Source organism: Pseudopipra pipra, chromosome Z (genome assembly GCF_036250125.1).
Source record: "Pseudopipra pipra isolate bDixPip1 chromosome Z, bDixPip1.hap1, whole genome shotgun sequence".
In the NCBI taxonomy this organism is placed as follows: Eukaryota; Metazoa; Chordata; class Aves; order Passeriformes; family Pipridae; genus Pseudopipra; species Pseudopipra pipra.
Window position 1 is genome coordinate 34,327,079 of NC_087581.1, and position 24,530 is coordinate 34,351,608.

At 40.8% G+C, this 24,530-nt stretch overlaps 1 protein-coding gene across 5 annotated transcripts; it reads left to right on the plus strand.

The window, feature by feature from the left end:
* Positions 1 to 1,796: 1,796 nt before the first annotated feature.
* On the plus strand, positions 1,797 to 23,186 carry GCNT1 (glucosaminyl (N-acetyl) transferase 1). 5 transcript variants are annotated; one of them, XM_064641122.1, is made up of 3 exons: positions 1,797 to 1,930; positions 4,643 to 4,765; positions 11,090 to 23,186. In XM_064641122.1, the coding sequence occupies exon 3, from the start codon at positions 11,170 to 11,172 to the stop codon at positions 12,505 to 12,507; it is 1,338 nt and encodes a 445-aa protein (XP_064497192.1). In that variant the 5' UTR covers positions 1,797 to 1,930; positions 4,643 to 4,765; positions 11,090 to 11,169; the 3' UTR covers positions 12,508 to 23,186. The 5 variants fall into 5 exon arrangements, with proteins under 5 accessions (XP_064497192.1, XP_064497195.1, XP_064497193.1 ...); XM_064641125.1 differs by having other exon boundaries at positions 1,870 to 1,930; positions 4,647 to 4,765; XM_064641123.1 differs by lacking the exon at positions 1,797 to 1,930 and adding an exon at positions 2,459 to 2,750.
* Positions 23,187 to 24,530: the final 1,344 nt, after the last annotated feature.

Below are 24,530 nucleotides of genomic sequence, written 5' to 3' on the forward strand. Positions count from 1 at the left end.
ATTTCTCTCTCCTGTTACCAGCCTCTGCTGGGTTTAGAGACAAAAAGCTTTTTTGGCATGGTGCTCCACAAAGAACCAGAAGTTCAGCCCTATAAATAACAGACACACTAGAAGACTCCCTTTCCTCCCCCCGATCTGTTAGGAAAAAGGGACGACTGCCAAAACAGCAAGCAGTTATACGCTACTTCTCTACACATAGGGTATACATACAGTGAAAATTTTCTTGACAACTAACTATGAAGATTTGAGGGTATGCAGTCCATTCCTAAAATAAGGTGTCTGATCCAGGTGGTGACACATGGAGGCAATTCCCCCTTCTTCTAGCAGCTATTTCCTAGTGAAACCCTTGAAGCCCAATCTTCTCATTTTCTTGTCAGTTTCCAGCCTCTTGATCCGTGCAGATGTAGGACCTTTCAGTAGGAGCTCACAGCTGGGATGAAGTAAGGACAGGAGAGTCTATTAGATGTGCCTCCAGCTGCCAAATCATGGTGCACTCCAAATAATGCTGATGTGCAGGGATTTTAGGGGAATCTCCAACACTATTCAAGCTGCTGCAGGCTGCAGCACTTGGGATTTTTTAATGAGGTACACACTTTTATTGAACTTCCTATTTCCTTGAAATTAATTTCCTGTTTTCTTTCTAATTACTTTGGTAAAATAAGAAGCTGCTTGTCTGTAAGCTCCACCTTTATGTTTCACAGCTCTCCAAATCCTGTGGAGTATGTATCATCGGACAGATATCTGATGGGAAAAAGCAAACAAGAAATCAGAGTCTTCTTCAGACTCTGTCCAGGCATGTTTTTACTCTGCACCGCTGTTAAGTTTCACGCACAGCTTCCCAGCCAGGCCAGGTGCCTTCCCACCCCATCCTCTCTTCCATCTCTTGATTCTCCCCCACTGACCCACTTCAAATCCACATTGTGTGCAGAAGGCCAGCTCCGGATAGACTGGGGAGCACTAGCCCCGCTGGGTCCCCCCGCTCACAAACGCCGAGCCCACTCAGCGCCTAAATGGTTGGACTGTTGGGATTAGAGAGCAGTGATAAGTAGCATTGAGCTCTTGGGGACTTCAGGTTGGACATCAGGAGGAATTTCTTCGCTGAAAAGGTAGTCAGGCATTGGAATGGGCTGCCCAGGAAGGTGGTGGAGTGACCATCCCTGGAGGTGTTCAAGGAACTACTGGACGTGGCACTCAGTGCTCTGGTTTAGTTGACATGATGGTGTTTGGTCAAAGGTTGGACTCAATAATCTTGGAGGTCTTTTCCAGCCTCAGTGATTCTGTGAACCTGTGATTCTTCGTGGTGGCTTTCCCCCTTCCCCCGAGGTGGCAGCCGGCCAGCAGCTCCGGTGGGTGCGTGGCCGTCTGGGGCTATGCCCTGCGGGTGTTGTCTCCTCCTGACGGGGAACCGCGAAAAAGCCCTTTGTTGCCTTGAGTCGTACAGGAGTTGTCCCCGTCCTACGTGGGTTCCAACGCTACCGGCATTACCGGGGAAGCGTTAAAAAAAAGTAAAAAAAACACAAACAAGGGCCTCGATCCAGGCGTCCCGATCCAGGTAAAGACGGGGGCAGGGGTGGGGCGGAGAGGCGGGGGCGGGCGGCCCGCGGAGGGTCGGGTCGGACTAGGAGGTGGATGGGTGGGTGGTGTCGTGAGAGGCGCGGGGCCGCCCGGGGGCGGACAGGCCAGTGCAGGGGCCGCAGTCCGGCGCCGGCCGCAGGCGGGACGTGCCGTGTCGCCGGGCTCCCTGCGGGTCCCGGGGCTGCCCCGCCCTGCACCGAGCGCGGCCCCGCAGGTGGGCACTGCCGCCGGACCGGGAACGGCGCGGCCCCGGAGCGGGTGGCGGCTCTGCCGGGCTGGCGCATCGCTCTTCCCGGGCGCCTTACCCTTCGGAGCGGAGCAGCGCAACTCCAGGAGCGGCAGGACCATCGGGCAGGTGCGGACCTGGAGCCCAGGGAGGCGCATTTTTGTGCCTCTCTCCTTATTTTTCTCCTCTCTCCTCCCTCTTCCCTACCCAAGCCTTCCCTCCCCAAACCTTCCCTCCCCTTCTCTCTTTTTTCCCCTTTTTTCTTTCTTTACCCCTCTTGCCCCCTCATCCCTCTTTCTCCGCTTTCCCCCTCCTTTTCTCTCCCTTTATCCCCCTCTCCTCTCTCTCCTTTTCTCTTTGGTTGTAATTATTTTGTTTTTCCAGTCTTCTCCCTTTTCTCCCCGTTTTCCTTCTGCCTTTTTTGTCTGCTTTTACCTCTCCACGCTTCCTTTTTTGTTTGTTTGTTTTGTTTCCCCGCTTTCTGTCTATCTCTCTGTCTTCCCGCCCTCCCTTTGCCTCTCCCCGCGGCAGTGCGTGCAGGGGAGCCTGGGGCAGGCCGTTGCCCTCGGGGAGTGGTGGTTGGGTGTGAAATCTGTTAGCGAGCACAGAATTTGGGGGACATCTGATGCTCGAGGTGTTGCAGTCCTGGGGTGTGGCTTCCCCTCCCCCCCCTAAACACACTGGAACTACCTTTTTCTTTCCTTATTTTTTTTTCTTCAGAATTGAGAAACTGTTTAGAAGGTTGTAAATAGTTTTCTGTGGCCCAGGTTGGGTGAGAGGACTGTGAAAGAAGCCTGACAGGAGTTTCAGTTATATTTTGGCACTTTGCCTCCTTTCAGTGTTACTCAAAAAAGTAGACTTCTTTGTGGGAAAGGGGAGGAGTGGCAGCAGGAGGGAATTGCCATTTTGGAGTCCGCTATTTTAAATTTCATTTTTAATGGAATATGAGGTGGGTGACCACAGAGCTGGCAAGAATAACAGTCAGAAATAGTAGTGAGACAAGAGGGGACAAATATAGCTTTCTTGTCTATTTCAACTTGAAAATCCTTGTGAAAAATAATCCAGTATTTGTAGCTCCAGTTGGAGCTCAGTTAGGATGGTACATTGCTTTTGAAAGTATCTGTATACAAAAGAAAATACTACTTATATTTTGTCTCCTTATTGATTTTCTACTCTGCCTATAATAAATGTTAGTTATCAGCATAATGTCTTTCCTATGAAATCTGAATTGTCTGGGGTAATACTTAATTCCTGAGGCCAGAAGAGCGAAAAGTTACTTAATATAACCCTAATACCTTTGCCAGCTCTACCTTTTTTCTAACATAAACCAAACGCAGAGGCAAACATACAAGCTAAAGGTTTACAGTCTATTTGCTGAGAATATGGTGTTCATGGAACAAAATCCTGCTCTTCGAATTTGTTACCATTGTTACTATGTTGGAAAGCCCACTGCTAGTCTTATGAAAAGATTTAATTTTGTTTTTTTTAATAATCTCCTCTCTGTTTTCCTTTGGCTTTCAACATAATTCAGAAGTTCTCCACCTGCTTTGGTTTATAAGCTCCTGAAACTTGCTCTTGAGAACACCTAACTATCAACCTAGAATTTTGTCTTAGGAATGGTGAAAAAAGGTAGTTTCACAGAAATGCAGCGTGCCCAACAATACAAGTAACTTGTACTATTAAGTTTACTTCATAGCTCCAAGGACACCATTTCTTGCACTGTAAAGCATTATTATATACAGATTAATTGTGTTGCTGTTAGAGGAACTTAATAAAACAAACAGAAACCTCATCTGTGATAGGTTATCCCAGAAAGCTCACTGAGGAACTCTTAAGTGTAGGCATGGCTTTAAAATTATGGCTTCTACATAGGGCTAAAGAATATCTCCTCAGAATATTTTATATGTTGTGCTTGAAGAGGGATCCAAGTAAATTTGACAGCCTCTTCCTTCTGCCATGAGGTTTAGTTCTGTTTTTAGATTAAGTTTCCTACCAGTGTGTCCCATTCTGAAATACAGCATTGTCCCAAGGCAGCAATCAGCAAAATTTTGAAGGTGGGCGTGAGAAGTGCAGTGACTGCTCTTGTTTCTGGTGAAATTATAGTTCCTACTTTAGAATTACATGAAAAAAATAGATACACATTTTACTTTGAAGTAGCCAAATTACCTTGATAAACACCGGGCAGTTTTACTGGGTGTTAAAGAGGATGACATTACTTTAAAGATTTTGTGATTTTTTTGTTTTGGGATTTCTGTGTGATTTCAGTGTTAGTTACCTTAAGGTAAAACGTATCTTTTTGTCCATGCTAAGAGTCACAGAATTCTTGAGGTAGGAACTGGGCACTGAATGACTTTGCCTTAACGTCTTTACTCTCCTTAGTTGAAATTTCTTACCATTAGCTCTGTTGGTGGGGCCTCTAAGGATAGACAGGAATGCAAATAGTAATCAGGCTTTGAACTGTTCTGCATAAGATTTACTTGATACAGTAGTACAAGAGTATACTAGAAAGGCTAGTAACTTTTTTCAGTTTACACAGAGTGTATGTTCATGTGGGTTTTACTAATTTTTTTAAACACAAATATTTTAGTGTGTCAGATTCCTAACATTTGAACATAAGCTCTCAAAAAATAACCCAAGGGTTTGAATTTATTTTCATCCTTTTTTTAATATCTGAAAAAAACCAGCTATCTACTTTTATCTACTCTCACTATTAAATTTCCATGTAGTGCTGAATGTAGCAGTACTAGCCATTTGTGGAGTTTTGTTTAAAAAGGACTAGAAATGTGTGGGGTTTTTTTCTATAAAAAGGGAGTGCATTTTTCTCTTTTATTATTTTCTTAGGCAGCTCTGAAAGAAAAGCCCTGTTCCTGCAGAGTGTTGTCAATTGCAGGCAACTGTACCCACATGAAACCCTGCTGCTGTCTCTGCATGATTTCAAAGTTAAGAGTCCCATAAAGCCTAATGGTAAGCCAACTACTCAGCTTATGGCCAGTTCTCATTTGCACTAAGACTGAAAACTATCTAATGGAACAAACATGAGTTCTTTGATCCAGTTACAGGCATATCTACTTTCAAGATTGTGCTGCTTGATATCATGGAGAGGCTGAGTAAATGTGACTTTGCTCTGTCTGGCAGATCTCTGCCAGTTGCACTGTATCTGTTCAGTCTGTCTGTGCTTAGGCATGTTTGTGTTCATGCAAGGTGCTTACAGCTTTAAAAATCACTTCCTCATCAGAATTAATGTTTTGCATAACTGAATCTGAATGGAAGCAGGCTAATTGTAATAACTGGGATCTGTGGCTTGGAAGCATCCCGGATATGCCTTGGTAAAATTCAGGGGCTTTCCAGCAAATCCACCCTCAGTAGAGGGACTTATTCTGTAGTTTTGAGGAAAAGGTTTGTATCTCAGGTGGAATTTGTGAATGGGGAAAGAGAACAGCAAGGTCAACACCACTTACTGTTCTCAGGGGTAGCTGAAGTTTCCTTATATCTTCCCTTCCTCCAAAATGAGAACAGAGAAAAATAAGTAATTTCTGACTCTCACTCCCCACCCATCAAGATGATTACTTGTCTCCTGGCCCATCCCAACTACCGCTTCGGACATGGATGTACTCAGTACTGTATTTTCCACTTGGCTTTTCTTCAATACATTTCTGTAAAAATAAAAGTCTCATGTTGTCATGCATGGATGTAGGATGTTAGTGCAACTGCCAGGAAGTTTTCAAGTAACTGTTGTAAAGCTTTGATTAAAAGCTGATGTGTCTGTGGACATAAAATAGAGGCCTACGCATAATGTGCATGTTGCTGGGTGCTCTCCACAGTACCTTTATGCCAAAAGTCACTGAAGCAACTACAACACAGCAAACATCACTGTCTGCTTCCTCTGATATTTGTTAGAGGAAGCAGAATAGGAAGAAAAATGAAGGAAACTTTAGTTCAGCAGCCCACAAGGCTGAGAGAGTCATGACACCAGGACATTGCAGCTAGGTCTGCAAGACCTATCAGATCTTCCCTGCTCTTGTTAGAACTTGTTTTGACTTCCTGCCAGCCTCTGTGATGCTTCCTAACTCTAAGGTCTTTCCTGCCTTTTTGCCAGCTTTTAACAAAATGTACAGGCTGCTGAAGTACCCCAGAGTACTTTCTTACCGTGTACCTGCCGCCTTCTGAATTTCTGGTGCTAATACTGGCCCAAGAGGTATTTTGGAGGCTGCAATGCTTCTGCTAAATCAGTGTTTGAAGTGTTGCATCAATCGTTTTTCCACTGATACAAGAGAAGAATGAAGTGCCAAAATTGAAAGATAACTGCTTTTTCTCTTTTATTCCTATGCCACCAGCCCCTAAAGATTTTCATCTTATTGTGACATGGATCTGTGCACCATTTCACTGCAAGCCCTAACTGCTTTTTTGGAGGAAAAATTATACTTTGAGTGAAAATGTATTGGTAATTGATTGAATACAAAAAATATTTACTTAATTTACTATTTCACTCTGCTCTCTAAATTGCTTCAGGCAGGACAGAGGAGGACAATGTGTTTTAGGTGAGCTGGCATGAGGGAGGCCCTGGAGTACCAGGAGTCCCCTTTTCCCAATACTGGTGCTGTAACTCGGGCAGAGTGAATAGCCACCCTAGCGTAAGGCTGGTTAGAGGTTGCTCTTGCTTTTCACCTCATTTAGGAAAAGCTGTATCTCTCACTCCCAGCTATATCAGTCCAAGCAAGAGCCTACAGCCCAGAGCCTGTGTTTTCTGGACTGTGGCATGGCGAGGGGAGATTTCCGTGGCATTGCAGGGCTGGTGGCTCCGCATGTCAGGTCTATCAGGGCCTGGTTAGGAGCAGGGCAGTTGGTGGGCACAGACATGCCCTGACATCAGGCACCTCCCTGGCTTGTCACTGTCTGTGGCCAGATTGTGGGGCTAGAGACTGGCCCTGCAGCAGTGTCACTGGTATGCAATGGGGTCACAGGGGAGTGCAGAGGGGGCTGGTTGGAGCTGTCAGGGGCTCTTGTGGCCCTGCCAGCAGCCAGGAGAGCTGATGTTGGAGAGCTCCCTAGAGCCCAGATGGTTCAGTCTGTTGTTGTACCCCTCCTGGCCTGATGTGTGGTTGGCAGAGATGTGGGGTCATTCCTTTCACCACCAGCACATCATGATGTCAGACCAGTTGCACTGTGAAACTGCAGCTGAAGAGGTCTGCTGTGCTGGCAGCCAAAGGCTGATGTCCACGATGCTGGACTGAGGCTCACACCCGTTGTCAGGGCTGGTGTAGCAGTGCTCTGCTGGCTCTGTGCCCTCACAAGCATCCTTGTTCTTAGGACTGCCAGCTCCAGTCCAGCCTGTCTGCATAAAACCTTCATGTGAACTTTGGTCTCCCTCCAAGTTGTGGTATGATCTTGTAAAAGTTTTTTGTTTAGTTGTCTTTTTTGGGCTTTTTTTTGAAACCTAGGTTTCTTGTGGGATTTTGTATTTGCTTTTAAGGGTGGGTGAAGCCAAACTTATCTAAAATCATATGCTGAGCTGGACTTGGAGGGTGCTGCTCCCTCCTGTTTGTGGCTCCTTTATCATAAATATCCATGTAGTCTACTGCTGACTCATTTCAGTCAGTTCCATGGGCAGATTAGTAATTTAGCATGTAGAGTTAACTCAAATTTATATAGTGACCAGCTAAAGACATTGTTACTGAAATCGGCTGTTTTACACTTGCACCTTTACAGTTAAATAGTATAAAAGTTAAATCAGAACCTACTTTTTACCAAGACTGCTCCCAAACTGCCAGGTGCTTAATACTTGTTCACAAAACAAACTTAAGATGCAAATGAGCCAAGTGATATGCTCTCTGACACCAAAGAGGTGTCAGAAATGGAGATTTAAATTAGGTATAATAATCCTTCTTTCCATAAGGTCTGTTTAAATGGTGAACACCAGTTTCTAGTAGAAATCAAGTTGAAATTATCTTGGATTTGTTTAATCATGCTGTACAGTTTATATACAGCAATGAAGAATAATTTTGGCAGGAAAGAGGGAAGCGGGCAGCTAACTCAGCCTTTGTACTAACTACCCCATCTATCAGCAACTGCTCTAAGTTTCCCCTTTTAATGACTACTGCATCAGAAATACAGACTCTGACTTGAGTAGGAGGCAGTAAAAAAGGAAGTGGGTCAGGTATGTAACTTCTGCAGCTGAATTTCAGTTGAGAGCAAGACAAAAGTTGCCAAATAAAGCCGTTTCTCTGTGGCGGCACAAACGTCTCTCGGCTCTCCCACAGTGCAAAGTGCTGCCTCTGACAGGGTATTCTTGAGTATGCACACTAAAACTACGCAGAGCTAAAGAAAAAGATGTTAAAAGCTTTACTGAATGCAGTCGAATGCTATATTAATGAGTATTCTAGGCTTGTTAAGAATATTAGATGCATTATTAGATGGAAGGTACCAAATCTTACCCTGTAAAGGTCAGCTTCTGTGAATGGGATATGATCAAGTTTTAGGACTTAGAAATTGCAAGTGTAAACAAATAGTAACTTACTGTTAAAATTGGTCAGAGGAGGCAGTGTGTCAGTGAAAAAAAATTTGACTGTGGGGGAAAAATCTCCATGTAAAGATAAGAGCCACGTTAATGTGTAAATGTTTGCAGATCTCTCATTTTGGTATAATGAAAATGCAGGGTCTTATAACAATAGAGGAATTGCACCCAGCTGGATATACAAGGCCTTTCTGAAAGAGATTCTTTATCCTGCTTTCAATTAAGTTTTATTCTGAAACTGGAGCGGGAAAGACTTCTTAGCAAGCTTTATTCTTGGAAAATTTTAGAAGGTGAAGACCACGATGGTCACTTTCAATTAAGACTGTTTCCCTGCATTGTAAAAACAGCGAGGGGGTAGTAATCTTCTTGAGTGTGTGTTACTCTTCAGTGATAGTGGTCCTCTGAAAACTAAGAATAGGATAAAATGGTAGTGCTAACAGCTTAAAGAAAGTATTCCGACTTCTGTTACCTAAAGCGTCACAAATATAAATGTATTTGAAGTACACTTTAAGTTCTAAAAAAGTTTTAAGTTGTTAGGCAGAAAACAGTAATAGACAGTATCACATACACAGCTTGTATCCTTCCTTTGTTAATTTAATATGTGATGAATATTATTTTTATTGGATCAGATCTACCAGTCAAAACTAGCAGGACATCAAGTAAGCAAGTGTGTGATAAAGTTATAAAACATGTTAAAACTTGTTCTGACTTATGTCATTGTGTTCGATGTCACATTGCAAACTGAAAGCTGGAATTGTGGAATTTTTCTTTTAAAATTTTATTTTAATTAAAAGTGTGAATGTACCTCTCTATGTTTTCAGCTGTAATTGCATGCTAGCTCACCTGGCTACTTGTCTTAAGGGTTAAAATTTAAATTTTCTTCCAAACAAACGTCTACCTTCCCTAAGATAAATAAGAAATGCAGGATATAATAATTAGAATTGCAACTCTGAAAACGAAGTACACTTTACAGTAGTTAAGATGTTTATATAATGCTGTTAGTCACAAATTCATGTCTAGTTTGTGGTCTCTGCTTGCTCTTGGCTTGAGTTACAAAATGCTTAATTATAGCACATAGAATACTGCTGATCCTCATGGCTGTGTTAGACATTTTTGCAGTGATCCGCACCTGCCCCCCATCTCCTACACATTTGTCAGCTCCCTCAGTTTGCAGTGCTGTGGGCAAAGTGGTGGACCCAATGTGTAGTGCATCCCAGTGGCAGCATTACTAACAAAAAACTCTGATGCCAGGCCTCAGTTTATTAAATGTACCTATTCTGAGATGTGCAAGTAGCAGGTTAAGAGCCACAGTTGATGAAGTAAAAGCTAAAATGACACTGGGGTAGCTTAAATAAAAGAGGGCCAAAAAAAGGAAATTCTTATGCTAAACAGCCTATAGCAAAACCCAGAAGTGGATGCAGTACCGCTTCTTTTTCTTAAAGTTTCTTACCAGTTTTTCTGAGTAGCTGTTATTCTTAGAGCTGTTCAGAAAGTTATACTGAGGCACTGTTTTTTTCTTGAAAGTAGCAAATATCTCTCAAATACTGGATATTTCATTAACTTACAGATTCAAATTTTAGAAGACATTCTCTGAAAACTGTATAGGCTTTTGCAGTTAGAGGTTGAAATTCAAACCTGCACTAAGTTATTAGGCAGTGAATTTGTGAGTAGAAATGGCACTTGAGTAGCAATGTAAGTTGTTTAAGGATATCCTGTTCTTGATATTCAGGTAAATATCAATTTACCTGCTTAAGGTAGTACTTAGAAAAAAAAAAGATACCCAGTTCTGTAATACGCTTTAGTTTTCTCAACAGCTACAGCTGTAGCAGCTGCATTACTGTGCAGTGATCCCTTCACAGAATATCTGAAACAGAAAAAAGGTGCTTAAGAGGAAGCAAAGCTAACAAACAAAAATGATGTACTGCCTGTGAAGTAAAGATGAAAATAAAATTGTCATATTAGAAATCTTACTGCTACTCAACCTTGCAGCACATTTCCACATAAAAACAAGTGTGTTTAAAAAATGGTAATACAACACTGCTGTGCTCTTAGATTTGTGCATTTGCAGTGACTTCACACAAGTGAGCTTGAGATATAGGTGATAAGTATTATCTTTTACCTTAAAAAAGTATTTCAGCAATTCAGTAACGGTTGTTCTCACAACTCTCTCAAAACTGAGGTGCTCTGCTATACTAATTTCCCCCCCTCTTCTTATCAGCTGTTTACTGCTGATATTTCTAAGCTCATGCACAAGACATTGAAGAGACTGTACCTCACATAAAAATGTTGAAAGGCTTCAGGATCTTCTTTGCCTTTATTGCCTTCTTTTGTTGTGAGAAATAAAGCATGACTACCATCCAGGAAGTGTAAGTTTTAATGATAATGTCAATGTCAAGTGTCTGTCAACACTGAAATGGGTGTAAAGCATTCTCGTCAAACTCTGAAGCATGAATTAACAAGAAATACTTGCTTCTCAGTAATGTATCTGACTTAAATTTTGTTAGATGCAGCTGAATCAGCTCTGTTTTCTTACTGAACTTTGGTTTGTGGTCTTAGTACTGTGGAAATAGGGTTTCACAAAAAACTATCTGCTTCTCCCAGTCTTTTTCTAGAAAAATAAACTAATTTTATTCATTAATTTCTGATTTTCAACAGAATATTTTTGGCTGAACTATTCATCTTTTTACTGTCACTAAATAACAATGTGATTATTAATTAATAATTTTTTTAAGAAATGTTTTAGTCTTTGAATGACATCATATTTCATTTCTTTTTAGGATTTTTCCTTCCATTTTCCTGACAAACTCGCCAAATTCCTGAGAAACACAAACTTGTTTCTGAAGTTGTTGATGCTGATATGAGCAGAAGGGAGGACATTTTTTTTTTAGCCGTGCGAAGCTACCTGGTATTTGAAATGCTGAAGAGGAAATTACGGTTTTGCCATAATTTGCGCTTCAGGCTTTTCTTGGGTCTAACTCTTATTTTAGTAATCATTTCAGTTTTGAAAGTTAACCAGAAAGAAGACTTCTTAAATCAGAGACATCTAGAGCTAACAAAAGAAGATCCTATTAGCAATGTTAACTGCACCAAGATTATTGAGGGGGATATAGAAGAAATACAAAAGGTAAAGCTTGAGACATTGTCAGTGTCATTTAAGAAACGCCCCAGGCTAACAACAAATGATTATATTAACATGACGGCAGACTGTGCCTCCTTCACCAAGACTAGGAAATACATTATGGAACCTCTCAGCAATGAAGAAGCAGAATTTCCGATTGCTTACTCAATAGTGGTTTATCACAAAATTGAGATGCTTGATAGACTTCTAAGATCAATCTATGCTCCACAGAATTTTTACTGCATTCATGTAGACAAAAAATCTCCAGAATCTTTTTTCACTGCTGTGAAGGGAATAGTCTCATGTTTTGATAATGTCTTTATTTCAAGCCAGTTAGAGAGTGTGGTATATGCTTCATGGAGCAGGGTGCAGGCAGACATTAACTGCATGAAAGATCTCTACAGTAGAAGTTCAAACTGGAAATACCTAATAAATCTATGTGGTATGGACTTTCCTATAAAAACCAACCAGGAAATAGTAGAGAAATTAAAAGCCCTTAAAGGTGAAAACAGCTTGGAAACAGAAAAAATGCCTGTTTATAAAGAAGTAAGGTGGAAAAAACACCATGAGATTATTGATGGTAAAATAAAGAACACAGGCACAGACAAACAACTACCACCTCTGAGTACTCCAATTTTTTCTGGTAGTGCCTATTTTATAGTTAGCAGAAGATTTGTCGAATATGTTTTAGAAAGCAGCAAAATACTTAAGTTCATTGAGTGGGCAAAAGATACTTACAGCCCAGATGAGTACCTGTGGGCAACAATTCAGAGAATCCCTGATGTCCCAGGTGCAGTTTCTTCTAGTGACAAGTATGATGTTTCTGACATGAATGCACTGGCCAGGTTTGTCAAGTGGCAGTACTTTGAAGGTGATGTGTCCAAAGGTGCACCGTACCCACCATGCAGCGGAGTTCACATTCGCTCTGTCTGTGTTTTTGGGGTAGGAGACTTGAACTGGATGCTACGAAACCACCACTTCTTTGCTAATAAGTTTGACACTGATGTTGACCCTTTTGCAGTGAAATGTTTGGAAGAATATTTGCGACACAAGGCTTTGTATATGCAAAAGAAGTGAAATACTGTATGCTCCTGTTACAAAACATAGGTACAAATACTATACTGCTAAGTACTTTGACACGTAACAGCAATGGTGGTGATGCTGATGATGGGTATAATAAACCATGTTGGTGTAGTGGTGCTGATGCTGTCCCTGCCTTGTCCATGGACAAGGGGAAGAAAAGACATGTCTGAAGTGAATATGGGGATCCCTGGTATTGCACACTGAGGCTCAGAGCTTTAGGTACAAAATCACAACAGCAACTTTTGGAAGGCCAACTGTTTGGAATATTTATTTTCTAGAAGGTGTAATTAATGGATTTCCTTTGGCTAAACCGTTTGTTTTAGGGCTTGGAAAATGCGTGTTATTCATGGTTATTCATTTTTTTTTTCCCATGAATGCAATGCTAGCTGGAAGAGAAAGATGAAGGGTTGGGGGGAAATGCAGCTGGACTGCACAGACTTTGTTCTGAGTACTGAAAGACTCAGGAATATAACATTAGAAATTATCTGAAAACTATGCAAAAGGGGATATGCAAAGCCAGCTGTCATAATTTAAGTCTGCTTGCTGCAGTTCTGTTACATGTAATTCTTAGTCCTCTTGAAAATTTTGTCTTTAGCATGGAGTATTAAGGAATTGCATTTAAATTTTTGTAGCCAAATCTTGCTTTTGTACTCTCAAAGATATTGTGATATAAAGTGTATACACTAGTTTGCAATTACATCTTCTCAGGGAAATTTCAGTTTTATGCCTGATGAGATTTAGACTTGTAATTTTACACTTCTTAGTGTACTGGGAGTCTTGCTTTTGGATTCAAAATGACTCAAATTTCTCAAAAACTTAACTGCAGTAGTGTCTAAATGTCACTGATGGAACTGCTGGTTTCTGCTTTGTGTCAAGCTCAACTTGCATTCCAGATTATTTTAACACTGAGTACAGAAAAATAAAGTTATTTTTCTAAACGATGTTGCCTCTTCCCACCATAGAAGAACCTCTAAAAGCACCACCAAAAAATCCTAATGATGAAGACTTAAAATGTTTTTACTGTAAGTTTCCATACAGTTGAAGCTGCAGCTGAGGTAAGTCCTACCTTACCTCCATATTACTATTCATTCATGTGTCTGTGCTTGTTTAGGTTTAGCCGGTGTATTTATTTGCATCTTGTTGTGAAAGGGAAAGGAAGACATCAGGATGATTTTTGTTCCAGTTATAGGTCCCTGCTTAGTTTAGCTGCCGCAGTGTGGCACAGAAGTGTGGGGGTGAAATAACAGGATATTGTGAGGGATGATATTATTTCTTTCTATATCAATTCTGGTTTGTCATGCATAGTTACTGCCAGGTGTCTCATCTTACTCTTGAGATGACAGTGGAATTCATTTGAGGCAAAATAGATTAAAATTTTTGTTTTGTGAACTGTTGCTGTAATGGTATCGTGTTTCTTACAAAGGTGGTTTGTCGTGTTTCTCCTAAGGTGTGCCTCAATACTTTAACATAATGAACTGCTTATTGTTCATCATGCAAACAGCTAGGGAGGCAAGCAATTTAATCCAAAGTAGAGCCTATTCTTGCCAACCCCTGCCTTCAAAACCACCTGAAAGCTGTTTAGGGAGACTTCAGAGAGTTTCACATTAAGAGGTAATTAAAGCCTCTTAGAGCTAAGAAATGAGCTAAGGCAGTTGAGAAAAATTCCCTGTCTTCCCCACCCTTTGGCTTTTCTGCAAGAATGTTCTTGTAGACAGTTATGCTCTACCACCTTTGCACAAGCTACAAAAAGGCTTAACTTCACTGCATATAGTATTGGGAAGTTGCAGGAAGTGATGCTATATTTTTAGCAGAAAGGAAGTCGTTTGTTGTTAAGAATTTGCACCTGAAGACAAGCTACATGAATAGCTTCTATGAGACCAGAACTGCTGGTTCAAGTAGACTGAAAAAACTGATGATCTGTGTTCTGTGCATGGGATGGACTGCTGACTCAATTGCTCAAAATCTGCTAGACAGTTAGAGCATCAGCCCCTTTACCTACCTATTTCAGCCTGCTTTTACTCATACAATGAATACTTGTCTGTATCTCTGTCATTAATGATACTGCTACTATAAATAGTGAACACTTGATGTGAAGACTAGTGAAGTGCTTGACTACCTGCTTCAGTTGTTACTGTTTAGATAGTCAAGAGAGATCTTGTGTAGGCTCACTGTATCTTCTGTACAGAAGGAAAAACAGGAGAATATTGCTGTTTAGTGTACATTTTCCATAAGATGAGGAATTTCTTTTTCTTCTGGGGAAAGTGAACTACAAAAATCCCACCTTCTGAAAACTTAGAAAAGAGACACTTTGATCTGTAGAATTTAAATGGTCTAGGAAGATATTTTCTCAAAAGAACTCTTAATTTCTTCAGAAAGTACCAAATGTGCCAAAGGAAATTACTGGATAAATTAAGGGTATTGTAACTACACAAGCAGGAAAACCGCCATCACCAGCTATAATGGGTAAAGAAAGCAATTCAACTTACATTAGTGTTGTCCACACAATCAGATTCATTACCCAGTGTGCAACAAGCTAATAATTACACACCTGAGAGAGACACGGATTGTTTATTCCAGATGTCTGCAAGCCTGGGTGCTCAGTGGTGGTCCACAAATCAAGCGTGACCCTCCAGACTTTTCATGCCATTATTTATACGCAGAAGTTCGGAGTTAGTAACTTTCCAAGTACAGTTCCTCTATTATGATCTGTTAGTAATTTCTATACAAGTTACATAACCCCTATACATGCTTAGGAGAGGGGGTCTTCACGGGGCAGGGGTCTTTTTGACCTGTAGGCACAAGTTTTAGTATTATAATGAACATAGTTCAGCTATAGGATACATGGACCTTGAGTATTTTGCCAAGTTAGCAATGTATACATAGACATACATCAACATCTTGATTTACTACATTCTTAAAACTTGTTAGTTCCTGGATGTCCTTGAGTAAGGGTTGCTAACTGCTGCCTGTTCCATTTCACAGAATATTCTGAGTTGGAAGGGACCTACAAGGATCATCAAGCCCAACTCCTAAGTGAATGGCCCGTACAAGGATCACACCCACAACCTTGGTGTTATTAGCAGCATTCTCTAACCACCTGAGCTAATCTCAGGGTCCACGTTGATTAGGTCTCCTTTCTTGCTGATTAGGCGTGAAAGTTTATGAGTATCTTACATCAAAGAACATCCTGACTTAAGATAATCTTGACATATTCCACATTTTGCAACATTAATTTTCACTGAATCTACCAAGAAACTTAGCCAAAATAATCATAATAGAATCAGGCAGCAATAAAACTTGAAATCTAGATTATATCCCTTACTGATATCTGCAGTTTGTTTTGGTTTTTTTTATAACTTGTCTCAGTTTTCTACTAGATGCTTAGAAGACTGGAGTAAAAGTCTAATACTGACGTGAGTGAACATGAAAGAAAAATGCTTCACTGATACTGCAGCAAGAAGCTGATCTTGATGCTGTGCTGAAGACACTGGGCTCTTGTCAGGAATAGCCAAAAATTAAAAACTTAATAATTACATCAACCCTTCGACCATTAATTCTGAATACAGTAATGCTCTAATTCAAGAAAGCTGCTGGTTTACTCTGATCACCTTCAGGTTCCAAATCGGGAAAGAAGTGAACACATAGACTTGTGGCAAAATGGATTGAATTTGGAAGCTCGCTTGACAGAGGATGGAGCACTAAAAATTAAAACTCTTATGGTGGGTTCAGCTATGGTGCTGCCCAGGGCACTCTAGAGTACCTGCTTTTTCCAGTTCCTGCTGCATGTACCCAGCTTACACCAGCTTTCACACAGTGATCCTGTCATCCTTTGGACAGCCAGGAAGCAAACTGTTTTGCATTCTGCCTGCTGCTTAACCCTTTCTTTTCCTTTTTTTCCCCCGTTTTACTTTTTCTATGTTTCTGTGTTTTCTGTTTCTGTGTTTTAAAGCTGGTTCAGTTTCTCAGTCCAGCTCACCACCATTGCTGGGAAGCAGTGATTAGCCACTGAAATTGTTGAAGTACTATGTATGCTGTTCAAAATCCCCTAACTTTTCATTTAATTTTCAATAAAAGATTTTCCAAAAAGAGCTCAGTGCTTTGAAGACACTGGCCTAGTTCAGCCCCTGCTTAACACATAAGCATTTTGAGTGGCATTAATAACAAAAATTTGCTTGGTTTACTGAAATTACTTGTGGTAACATAGTATCGTCTATCACTAAGGGTCACAGGGCTGAAAGCCTTTTGGGGTCAAAGGCTAATTTGATCCCAGAACTTAATACTTGTGCTTTCATCTCCTTCCTGCCTGAGGTTTGGTTTGACAGGGAGCATGTGTTTGGCTCTCACTCCTTGCTATCTAGCACAAGAGAAAATGACAGAAAAGCTACAAGATGAAGACTGCAGTTATAACTAAGGTCACTAGTCAGATCACCATTACTTGGTGCATTTTCAAGTGGCCTCACAAAAATTGACCTAGGTTATAACTTGAGTGCATTACAAGACAAAAATGAAAGAAGAGGCCATTTGCTTCAACATACTTGTACTGTGCTGATCAGAATGATATAGTTACTATTGCTAGCTCTGAATGGCTGTGACAGTCTTTAAAAATGTTAACGGTGGATTTTTTTTAGTCACAGAATAAATAAAATATTGTAGTGAGTACCTCTTCAATCAATTAAAATGTGGAAAATTGTATTACATAAAATGGCTTCCCAGTTCCAGTTCCTGTTCATCCTTAGCTTAACACTTCAATAATCTAGATAAGTTTCCGTAGTTTTCAAATTCTCTTCTTTCCAATAGATCATTTTAGGGCATTTTAATGCCCTAGACTACAGTGTGGTGAATTAATAGCAACCTGCTTTTGACAGACAAGGAGCCCTCCGTGTGCCTGAGCAGACATAACAAGCACTACCCTTTAGGTTAAGTTCTTTATTCCAAATCAAGCCACTCAACTTTTTCCAGATATACTTACTCAGTTTTCAAGAACCTGCACTAAGTTATTTTCCTCATGTGTATCCCAAATACATAGCCTGAGCTTTTCTGTTTCATAACTGAAATGATTCAGTTTCTTACTCTTTGCATACAAATAACAGTTTGGGGGTTTTTATTCTTTTTTTCCCCTTTATTTTTCATTTTTTTTCTTCTCTTTTTTTTTTCCTTTTTTCTTTTCTGGATCAACCAGTAACCTCACACAGATCCTTTGTATTTGCATTGTCTCCCTTATTTGCCTTGCCTTATGTTTCAGTGTCTTCAAACAGGGGAATATGTTGCTCAGTGCCCTCATTTAAATACTGTGTCTCTCAAAGTGAGTTTTGCTCTTGGAGTCTTAAACATGGTTGCATTCTTCTAGGATCTGCCAGTATTTGTTTTAGTTTGTCTGTCTTCTGTGCCTGTAATGGAGCTTGGCAAGCAAACGATGCAACCAAGTCCTTGAAGTAAACCAGCATATTTAAAAACTATATTCTTTTACTCAAAAAAACTTAACTTTTCTAAGATTCCTCAAAAAAACCCTAAGTTGTGCAAAAGATGAAAACAAATTCCACTAAGCGGAACATGTCAGGATGGGCTTTAAGCAGATGCCACTTGTTAAAATCCATGTCACATACTGCAAAACAGGATGCTGGAACTTTTTGTGACAGATCTAGCTATATTTTTCAAAAATAATTTCCTTTGGATTTAAGAATCTAGGCCTACTGGGAGATCTAGTCACATACAGCTGATGATAATTTATCCTGTACCATGAAATCATACCAATCTTGCCTACCTTAATATTTATTTTTTTTTTATTTTTCAGGGACTTTACCCCCTCATTATCTCATTTAAATAAGCAGTATTTAAGACATCTTTTAGCAGAAAATGTCTAGTTACTAAAATCTTCACTATCTTTATTGAAATAGTTTGTCTACATCAAACACCTTTATTTCTCTTCCTTTCAGCCAACTTGTCTTTGGTACTCAAGAGAATAGGGAGCAGAAATGGTCAGAAGGCTTCAAAGTGTATTTTACCAACTGGTGTGTGATAAGGACAGTGACAGTTGTCGCTTAGCATGAACAGTTACGAGTGAGTCTTTAGTATATTTTGGCACCAGCTGTGTGAATTGCATTAGTGATGCTGGAAACAGGGATTTCCCAGTGTTAATGTGAAATCAGTTTAAAGTAGGAAACATACTGGAAGAGTACACATCACGTATCTGTAGGTAATGCTCATAATCCTGTTTAACCGCAGACTGTTGTTAATTAAACATGTTGCTTTCACCAGGCAATTAAACCTTAATTACCTTTTTGAACCACTACATTATTAGGATGATTTTGTAATACCTCATCTACAAGCAGGAGTTGAAATGCTGTTGACCTTAACTTTGATTTAGTCCCAGCCACCCTTTATGCCTTTTCAAGTTCTGAAAAAATCAGCAAACCTGTTTTTAACAACATACCAAGCAGTGCTGTTGCAGGTACCTGTATGGCATGTCTTTGCCAAGCATACAGAGCAAGGATGTGCTCTTATGAATTAACATACAACACACTTGTAAGCCTTGCATCCTGACACATACAATTTTTGTTGCTACAGGGGCCCCCAGGAGCAGAGGGGATTTGCTTTTCCGTTAGAGCAAACCCAGGTGAACCTACACTGGGGCAGTGAGACTAGCAGCATTTATTCTTTCCTTAGTGCCTTATTTGCTCCATAGCACTGAGCAGCTGTTGCTTGTGAGATACATAAATCCTTAGCAACAATCAGACAGCAATGAAAAACTAAATATCCAGACTATACAACTATTTTATATCTTTAAGCACTTATAATACAAGGTAAAATACAAGCACTACACATACTCTTCCCTTCCTGTCTTCCTCTTCCCTCTCCCTTAAATTTAATTTGAATAGCTGCCATGCCAGGAAACTCAGCAAACAAAATATTTAACTGAGATAATGTCCCTGCTCCCTAGGGCAACAGACCTCTGAAGAGCACTTATTCTTTTCAAATGACCAAAACCAGAAGGGCTGAAGAGAAAGTTAACTGTGTTTTCACAGCAACTAGTCAAACCTTTTTGCCTTTGCTGCTTTTTAACTTTTTCTGCCTGCTTACATAACTGAGCGCACAGTGAAGGAGGTCTATTCCCCAGTATCTCTAGTTTCATAGGCTTTCTCCTTCCTTAGAATACAAGATTTCTCCCACCCTTGCCTCCTCGGTTCATGGTCTTCTGCCTTCTTTTCTCTCCTCCTGCCATGAAGAGAGGGGACATCTGAAAGAAACACCAACAGACCTTGCCAAACATTACTTCAGGTGGCCAAGGTATAGGGAGAAGTGAAGTTTCAGTGAAACTACTTTCAGATGGGTTTACAGATCCTACTCATGGCAAGGGTACTTCACTGGTGTTGTCCTGAAGGCTGTCTTCCCCCCATTCCCAGCTTTCCACCCCAAGGTCCCAGCAATATCTAGACTGAAAATATGGTGTAAGTCTCCTCTACTATGTACATAAGCAGAAGAATCCTTTGGTGGATTATCTGAAAATCTTTCTAAAATGATGCAATAATTATATATTCAGATACACTTGGGGAAAAAAAAAGGTTTTCTTCAGCAACTGAAATCTTTCTGGATACTTCCTAGGACCTAGAGAATGGATTAGATCTTGTATGTAATGGGTGACTTTGTTTCTCAACTTAGTAGCTATTTTTAGCTTATTTTTTTACTAAATCCAACATCTCAAATGCTTTTAAGAATAATTGCTTATGCGTATCTGCCTTTCATTTGTCAGAGAACAATTATTAAAAGATCCGGGATTTTCTTTTAAATGAAAATTCCTTAGCTGCCACTATCAAGGTCAGTTGTCATCAGGATTCTTAAAATAAATACTCTGTGAAAGAGGAGTTGTTCCTAAATGTCCCTGATCTATCCCACATAATCTCAGTATTGTTCAGATCTACAGTATAGAGCTACATACTACTAGGGTTTGGAAGTCACATTGCTTTTACCTATGAATGTATCAAAATCTGCAGTCAATATAGAGTCCTTATGCCCTTCTTGACCTTTGAAGGTTGAATTTTTACTGAAGAGGTACTGAAAGCAGCCTGAAGAACACTCATAAAGTATTAAATCTGCTAGACTGCAGCTCAGCTGTGTAATCCATGCACTTTAGTTGATTTGCATGAAACTATGACAACATGAAACTGTTTTCACCAACTAAGCATCTTTCTAGCACTAAAAATGTTCACATGTAAAAATTTTTTAAATGAGAGGAAAAATCTTCTACAAAGCTACCTTTCAGCATCTTAAGATGAATAGACTAGAACAGTCTCTCAAGAAATTAAAACTATGTTAAGAGCAGAAAACACTGGAAAGTGACAATTGTAGTGGAACAGAATGACAATCAAGATATCAAAATACTTCACATAGCTCTGTCAAAAATGCTATAGTCATGAATTGCTTTTTAGCCAGTGGAGGTTAAACAGCATATTTGGACCAGCTGTTTGATGGAGGGCAGTGATGTAGTGACTGAGTCTGAGGTACTTGATGGCTTTCAGGTGAGCTGTCAACATTCCCATGGCCCTAAGACCAGTTGGTCTATACCCAAGGGTGCTATGGGAGCTGTCTGACATCCTCAAAAGGTTGTTCTCCTTCAGTTCTGACAGGTTGTGGAGATTGGAGAAGGCCCCAAATGACCAAGGCAAAGCAAATGTACCCATCTTTAAGAAAGGGCAAATGGAACAATTGGAGGAACTACAGGCTGGTTGCCTCATTTTCAGTCCCTGGGAAAATCATGTGTTACACAAGAACTCTTGGGCGTATATGGGCACACAAGGCAGAAGATGGAGATGGGCTAAATCATGCCTGATCCGATGGATGATCATCTGTGATAAAATGACTGGCTTTGTGGATGAGAAGAGAGCAGTAGATGATGTTGGCCTGGATGTACATGAGCAAGGCTTCAACAGACACTGTGAGGAAAGGCAGCAAGCTGGACTGGAGGAGGGCAACTTTGAGGTGTCTGCTCTACCTACAAGGAGGTTACCAGGGGCCAGGCATTTTTGTCAGTGGTGGCTTAAGTAGAAACAGGAGACTTTCCAGATAGAGAAAGCCAGCTTGGGGAATTTCCATAGCAGGGTAACTAAGTACTGGGACAGGCTGCCTGGAGAGGCTGTGCCTTCTTTGCCCTTTGTGGAATTCAAACCCTGGCTACATAAAGCCCTGAGCAACTGTGTCTGATCCCACAACTCAGCCTGCCTTGGGCAGGGGTTTGGACTGGAGACTGCTGCACTCCACACCAGTCCATATAACTGTTTTCCTATGTTCTTCCAGCAGTTATACAGTTACAAAACCACTCCAAAGGAATGAGAGCTGAAGAAAAATATTTCCAGAGTCAGATAACCCATTTCTTATAAACCACGTTTTAAATAATACCTATATGTAATACCTGAGGTTTGCTGTAACTCATTTTTCCTGTTGCACACACCCACTTTGACACCCCCCTTTAAATATTAGTCCCCACAAAGTCCCAACATATTGTTCATTTTTCACCTGTTATTTTTAATTTAGTATCCCTTTCCCAAGAAGACTGCCATATCTCTGTGGTGGGGGAAAAAAAGTTTTCCCCCTGAAGTTATAAAATGGTAAACCCCCAGGGGGTGGCTACCCTTGAGGTTGAGCCAATGAGCACTTCTGCAAAATATAAACATATCACCCAGACTGGAAAAGAAGGGTTGTAGTAGCTGTTGTTGTTGAAGTGGCCATGTTTCTGAGGCCACAAGGAGAAGGGGCAGGAGCCCCCCTTGGGGGCTATGGCCCCCCCCCCCCCCCAGCCCCAGGCTGGGGGGCTACAGGGACTTGGAACAGTGTTAAACTGGACTGAGGTCTGTAGCTGAGAAGCTGGGAGTTTTTCTCTTCCACCGGAGCAATGGCAGAGGCAGCAGCATACAGAGGACAGTGGCAGATAGCCAAGAGATAAGAGAGAAGCAGCAGAGACAGCATGCAGCCAAGGAAGACACAGAGTTGTCTGAGAGAGAGAGCCAGCAGCAGAGAGAGAAGTAAGCTCTACAGAGAGAGAGAGAGTTTGGGTAAGAACTGAAACAAACTCCCCAAACCCTTCTGAGACCTCCTAGAAAGGAGGAGGAGACAGACTCTTACTTGAGAAGAGTCTTGGAGTGCTACAGCACTGAAAAGAGAGAGCTGAGAAGCTTGGGCATCCTGGAACTGGAGTGGGATGGCCGAAGGAATGCAGAGGGGGGCTTCGCCCCCCCGCTGCTGTTAAGCAGAGCACAGGAGCTCTGTAAGGGAATTTGAATCCCCTGAGGATAGGGGCCGTCACGAAGACCCCTGCACTTTGTGATATGACGTGGTGAAGTGACCTTTGTCCTGGTGAACACAGCCCACGGAAGAGAAGACCCTCGCTTGGAGTTGAAGGGCCGAGAGGGGCTTGGATACCCCCTCGTGTGTACTGGCAGAGATCGAGCTACAGCTGCTGCATGAAAGAAGAGAGCCTGCTGCCCTAGAGACACTGTTGCTCTGAGAGTAGAAAGGATCTCTTCCTCCTTCCCTCCTGGACTTTTATTTGGAGAGAGAAGAGATTTGATCCATTGTAAATACTGTTTTATCATGGTAAAGATAGTTGAGATTGTGTGTGTAATGTATTATAATATTCATTTGTACAGACTACAGTCATTGTAATATAATCCTTTGCCCCCCCATTTTGAGTCTCGTGTGTTGTCTGGAAAACCCATCTCACACTGAGCTGAGATGAGGGAGGGGGCTTGAACTCAAGAATTGGATTTTGGGGCTCTCAAACCATGACAATCTCTCAGGGATGAAATCTTGTCAAATGTTTGCTTACATGAGTGGCAGTTTCACATGTAGCTGCTTGCTACATGTAGTGTAAAGGTATCTGCTCATTACTGGCAGTTGCATTTCAGAGAATCACTTAGCCCAGTTGAAGCTGGGAATAATGATTATTTGAAAAAAATCTGGAAAATAATGAAGACACTTAGGACTTTCTGGTACTGTTGTGACCACTGTGGCTCTGCCTAATCCATTTGTGAGATACAACAATGAGATGGTAGAAGATGGTTCCTCACTTTTTCTTGGAGTATAGTTAGAAGGAAAATGTACTCTTGTACAAGTTCCCCTTTGGACATAAAGAGGAATCTGCACAATCAAGTCAGTCTTCTCCTATGTGCTGCTCTAAGAATGTATTTGGCTTTTGGCCATTTAAAGATTGGTTAGTAGCTATAATAATGATGTAGCTGCTTCATAAAAGTAGATGTAATGATGGAGGAAAACAAATCTTTTTTGTGTGATTATTTTCATGTGTGCTCTGTCTTGTCAAGGAAAATTTGTGTATCTGGACTTGTATGGTATTTTTAAAACCAACTGTAAAAAAGGCTAGCAGCATTTGTGTTGGTGCAGCTTATAGTCTCTTTGTACAGGAGCTGATACTTAAAATAGTTTAGACTGAGAAATTACATTATGGAGGCCCTTGATGGGAACTTAATACCTAATATATAATCTTAACAATCCCATGCAAAATCTTGTTTTAAAATTTGTACATTAGAATATACCAGTGGTAGTAGTATTCTTTATATAAAGGCATTGGGGTTAGAGTAGTATAGATTATTTTTGACAGAAGAGAGTATTTGGTTAATATTTGTTAAGAGCTACTTTCCTTAAGTGATGGAGAAAAGGCAAAATAATTCCACCAGAATTATTTCACTTTCTACTGAGTGCTCCGTGTCATTTGTTGGCAAAGGTAACAGAAGAAAAAAATATCAGCATCAAAAAGGGAACATTAAACAGTTTTTTAACAGTAACAGCACTGGCTCCAGTTTTCTTTTCCATATTTGATATCGCCCAAACTGCAGTAAAGGACTATGATTCAACTTGTATTTCAAGCTCCTAGCCTTGGCCAATTCTCAAAAAGAACTGAAAGCACCTATATACCACATTGAATAGTTATGTTCAAAATTACATCCATACCCCACTACCCCTCAAGTTAGAGGCATCTTCTTCTATCATAGTCTTACCTTTGGACTTTGATC

Coding starts and splice junctions, on each gene's coding strand:
- GCNT1 (XM_064641122.1), top strand. CDS start 11,170: ATGAGCAGAAGGGAGGACATTTTTTTTTTAGCCGTGCGAAGCTACCTG.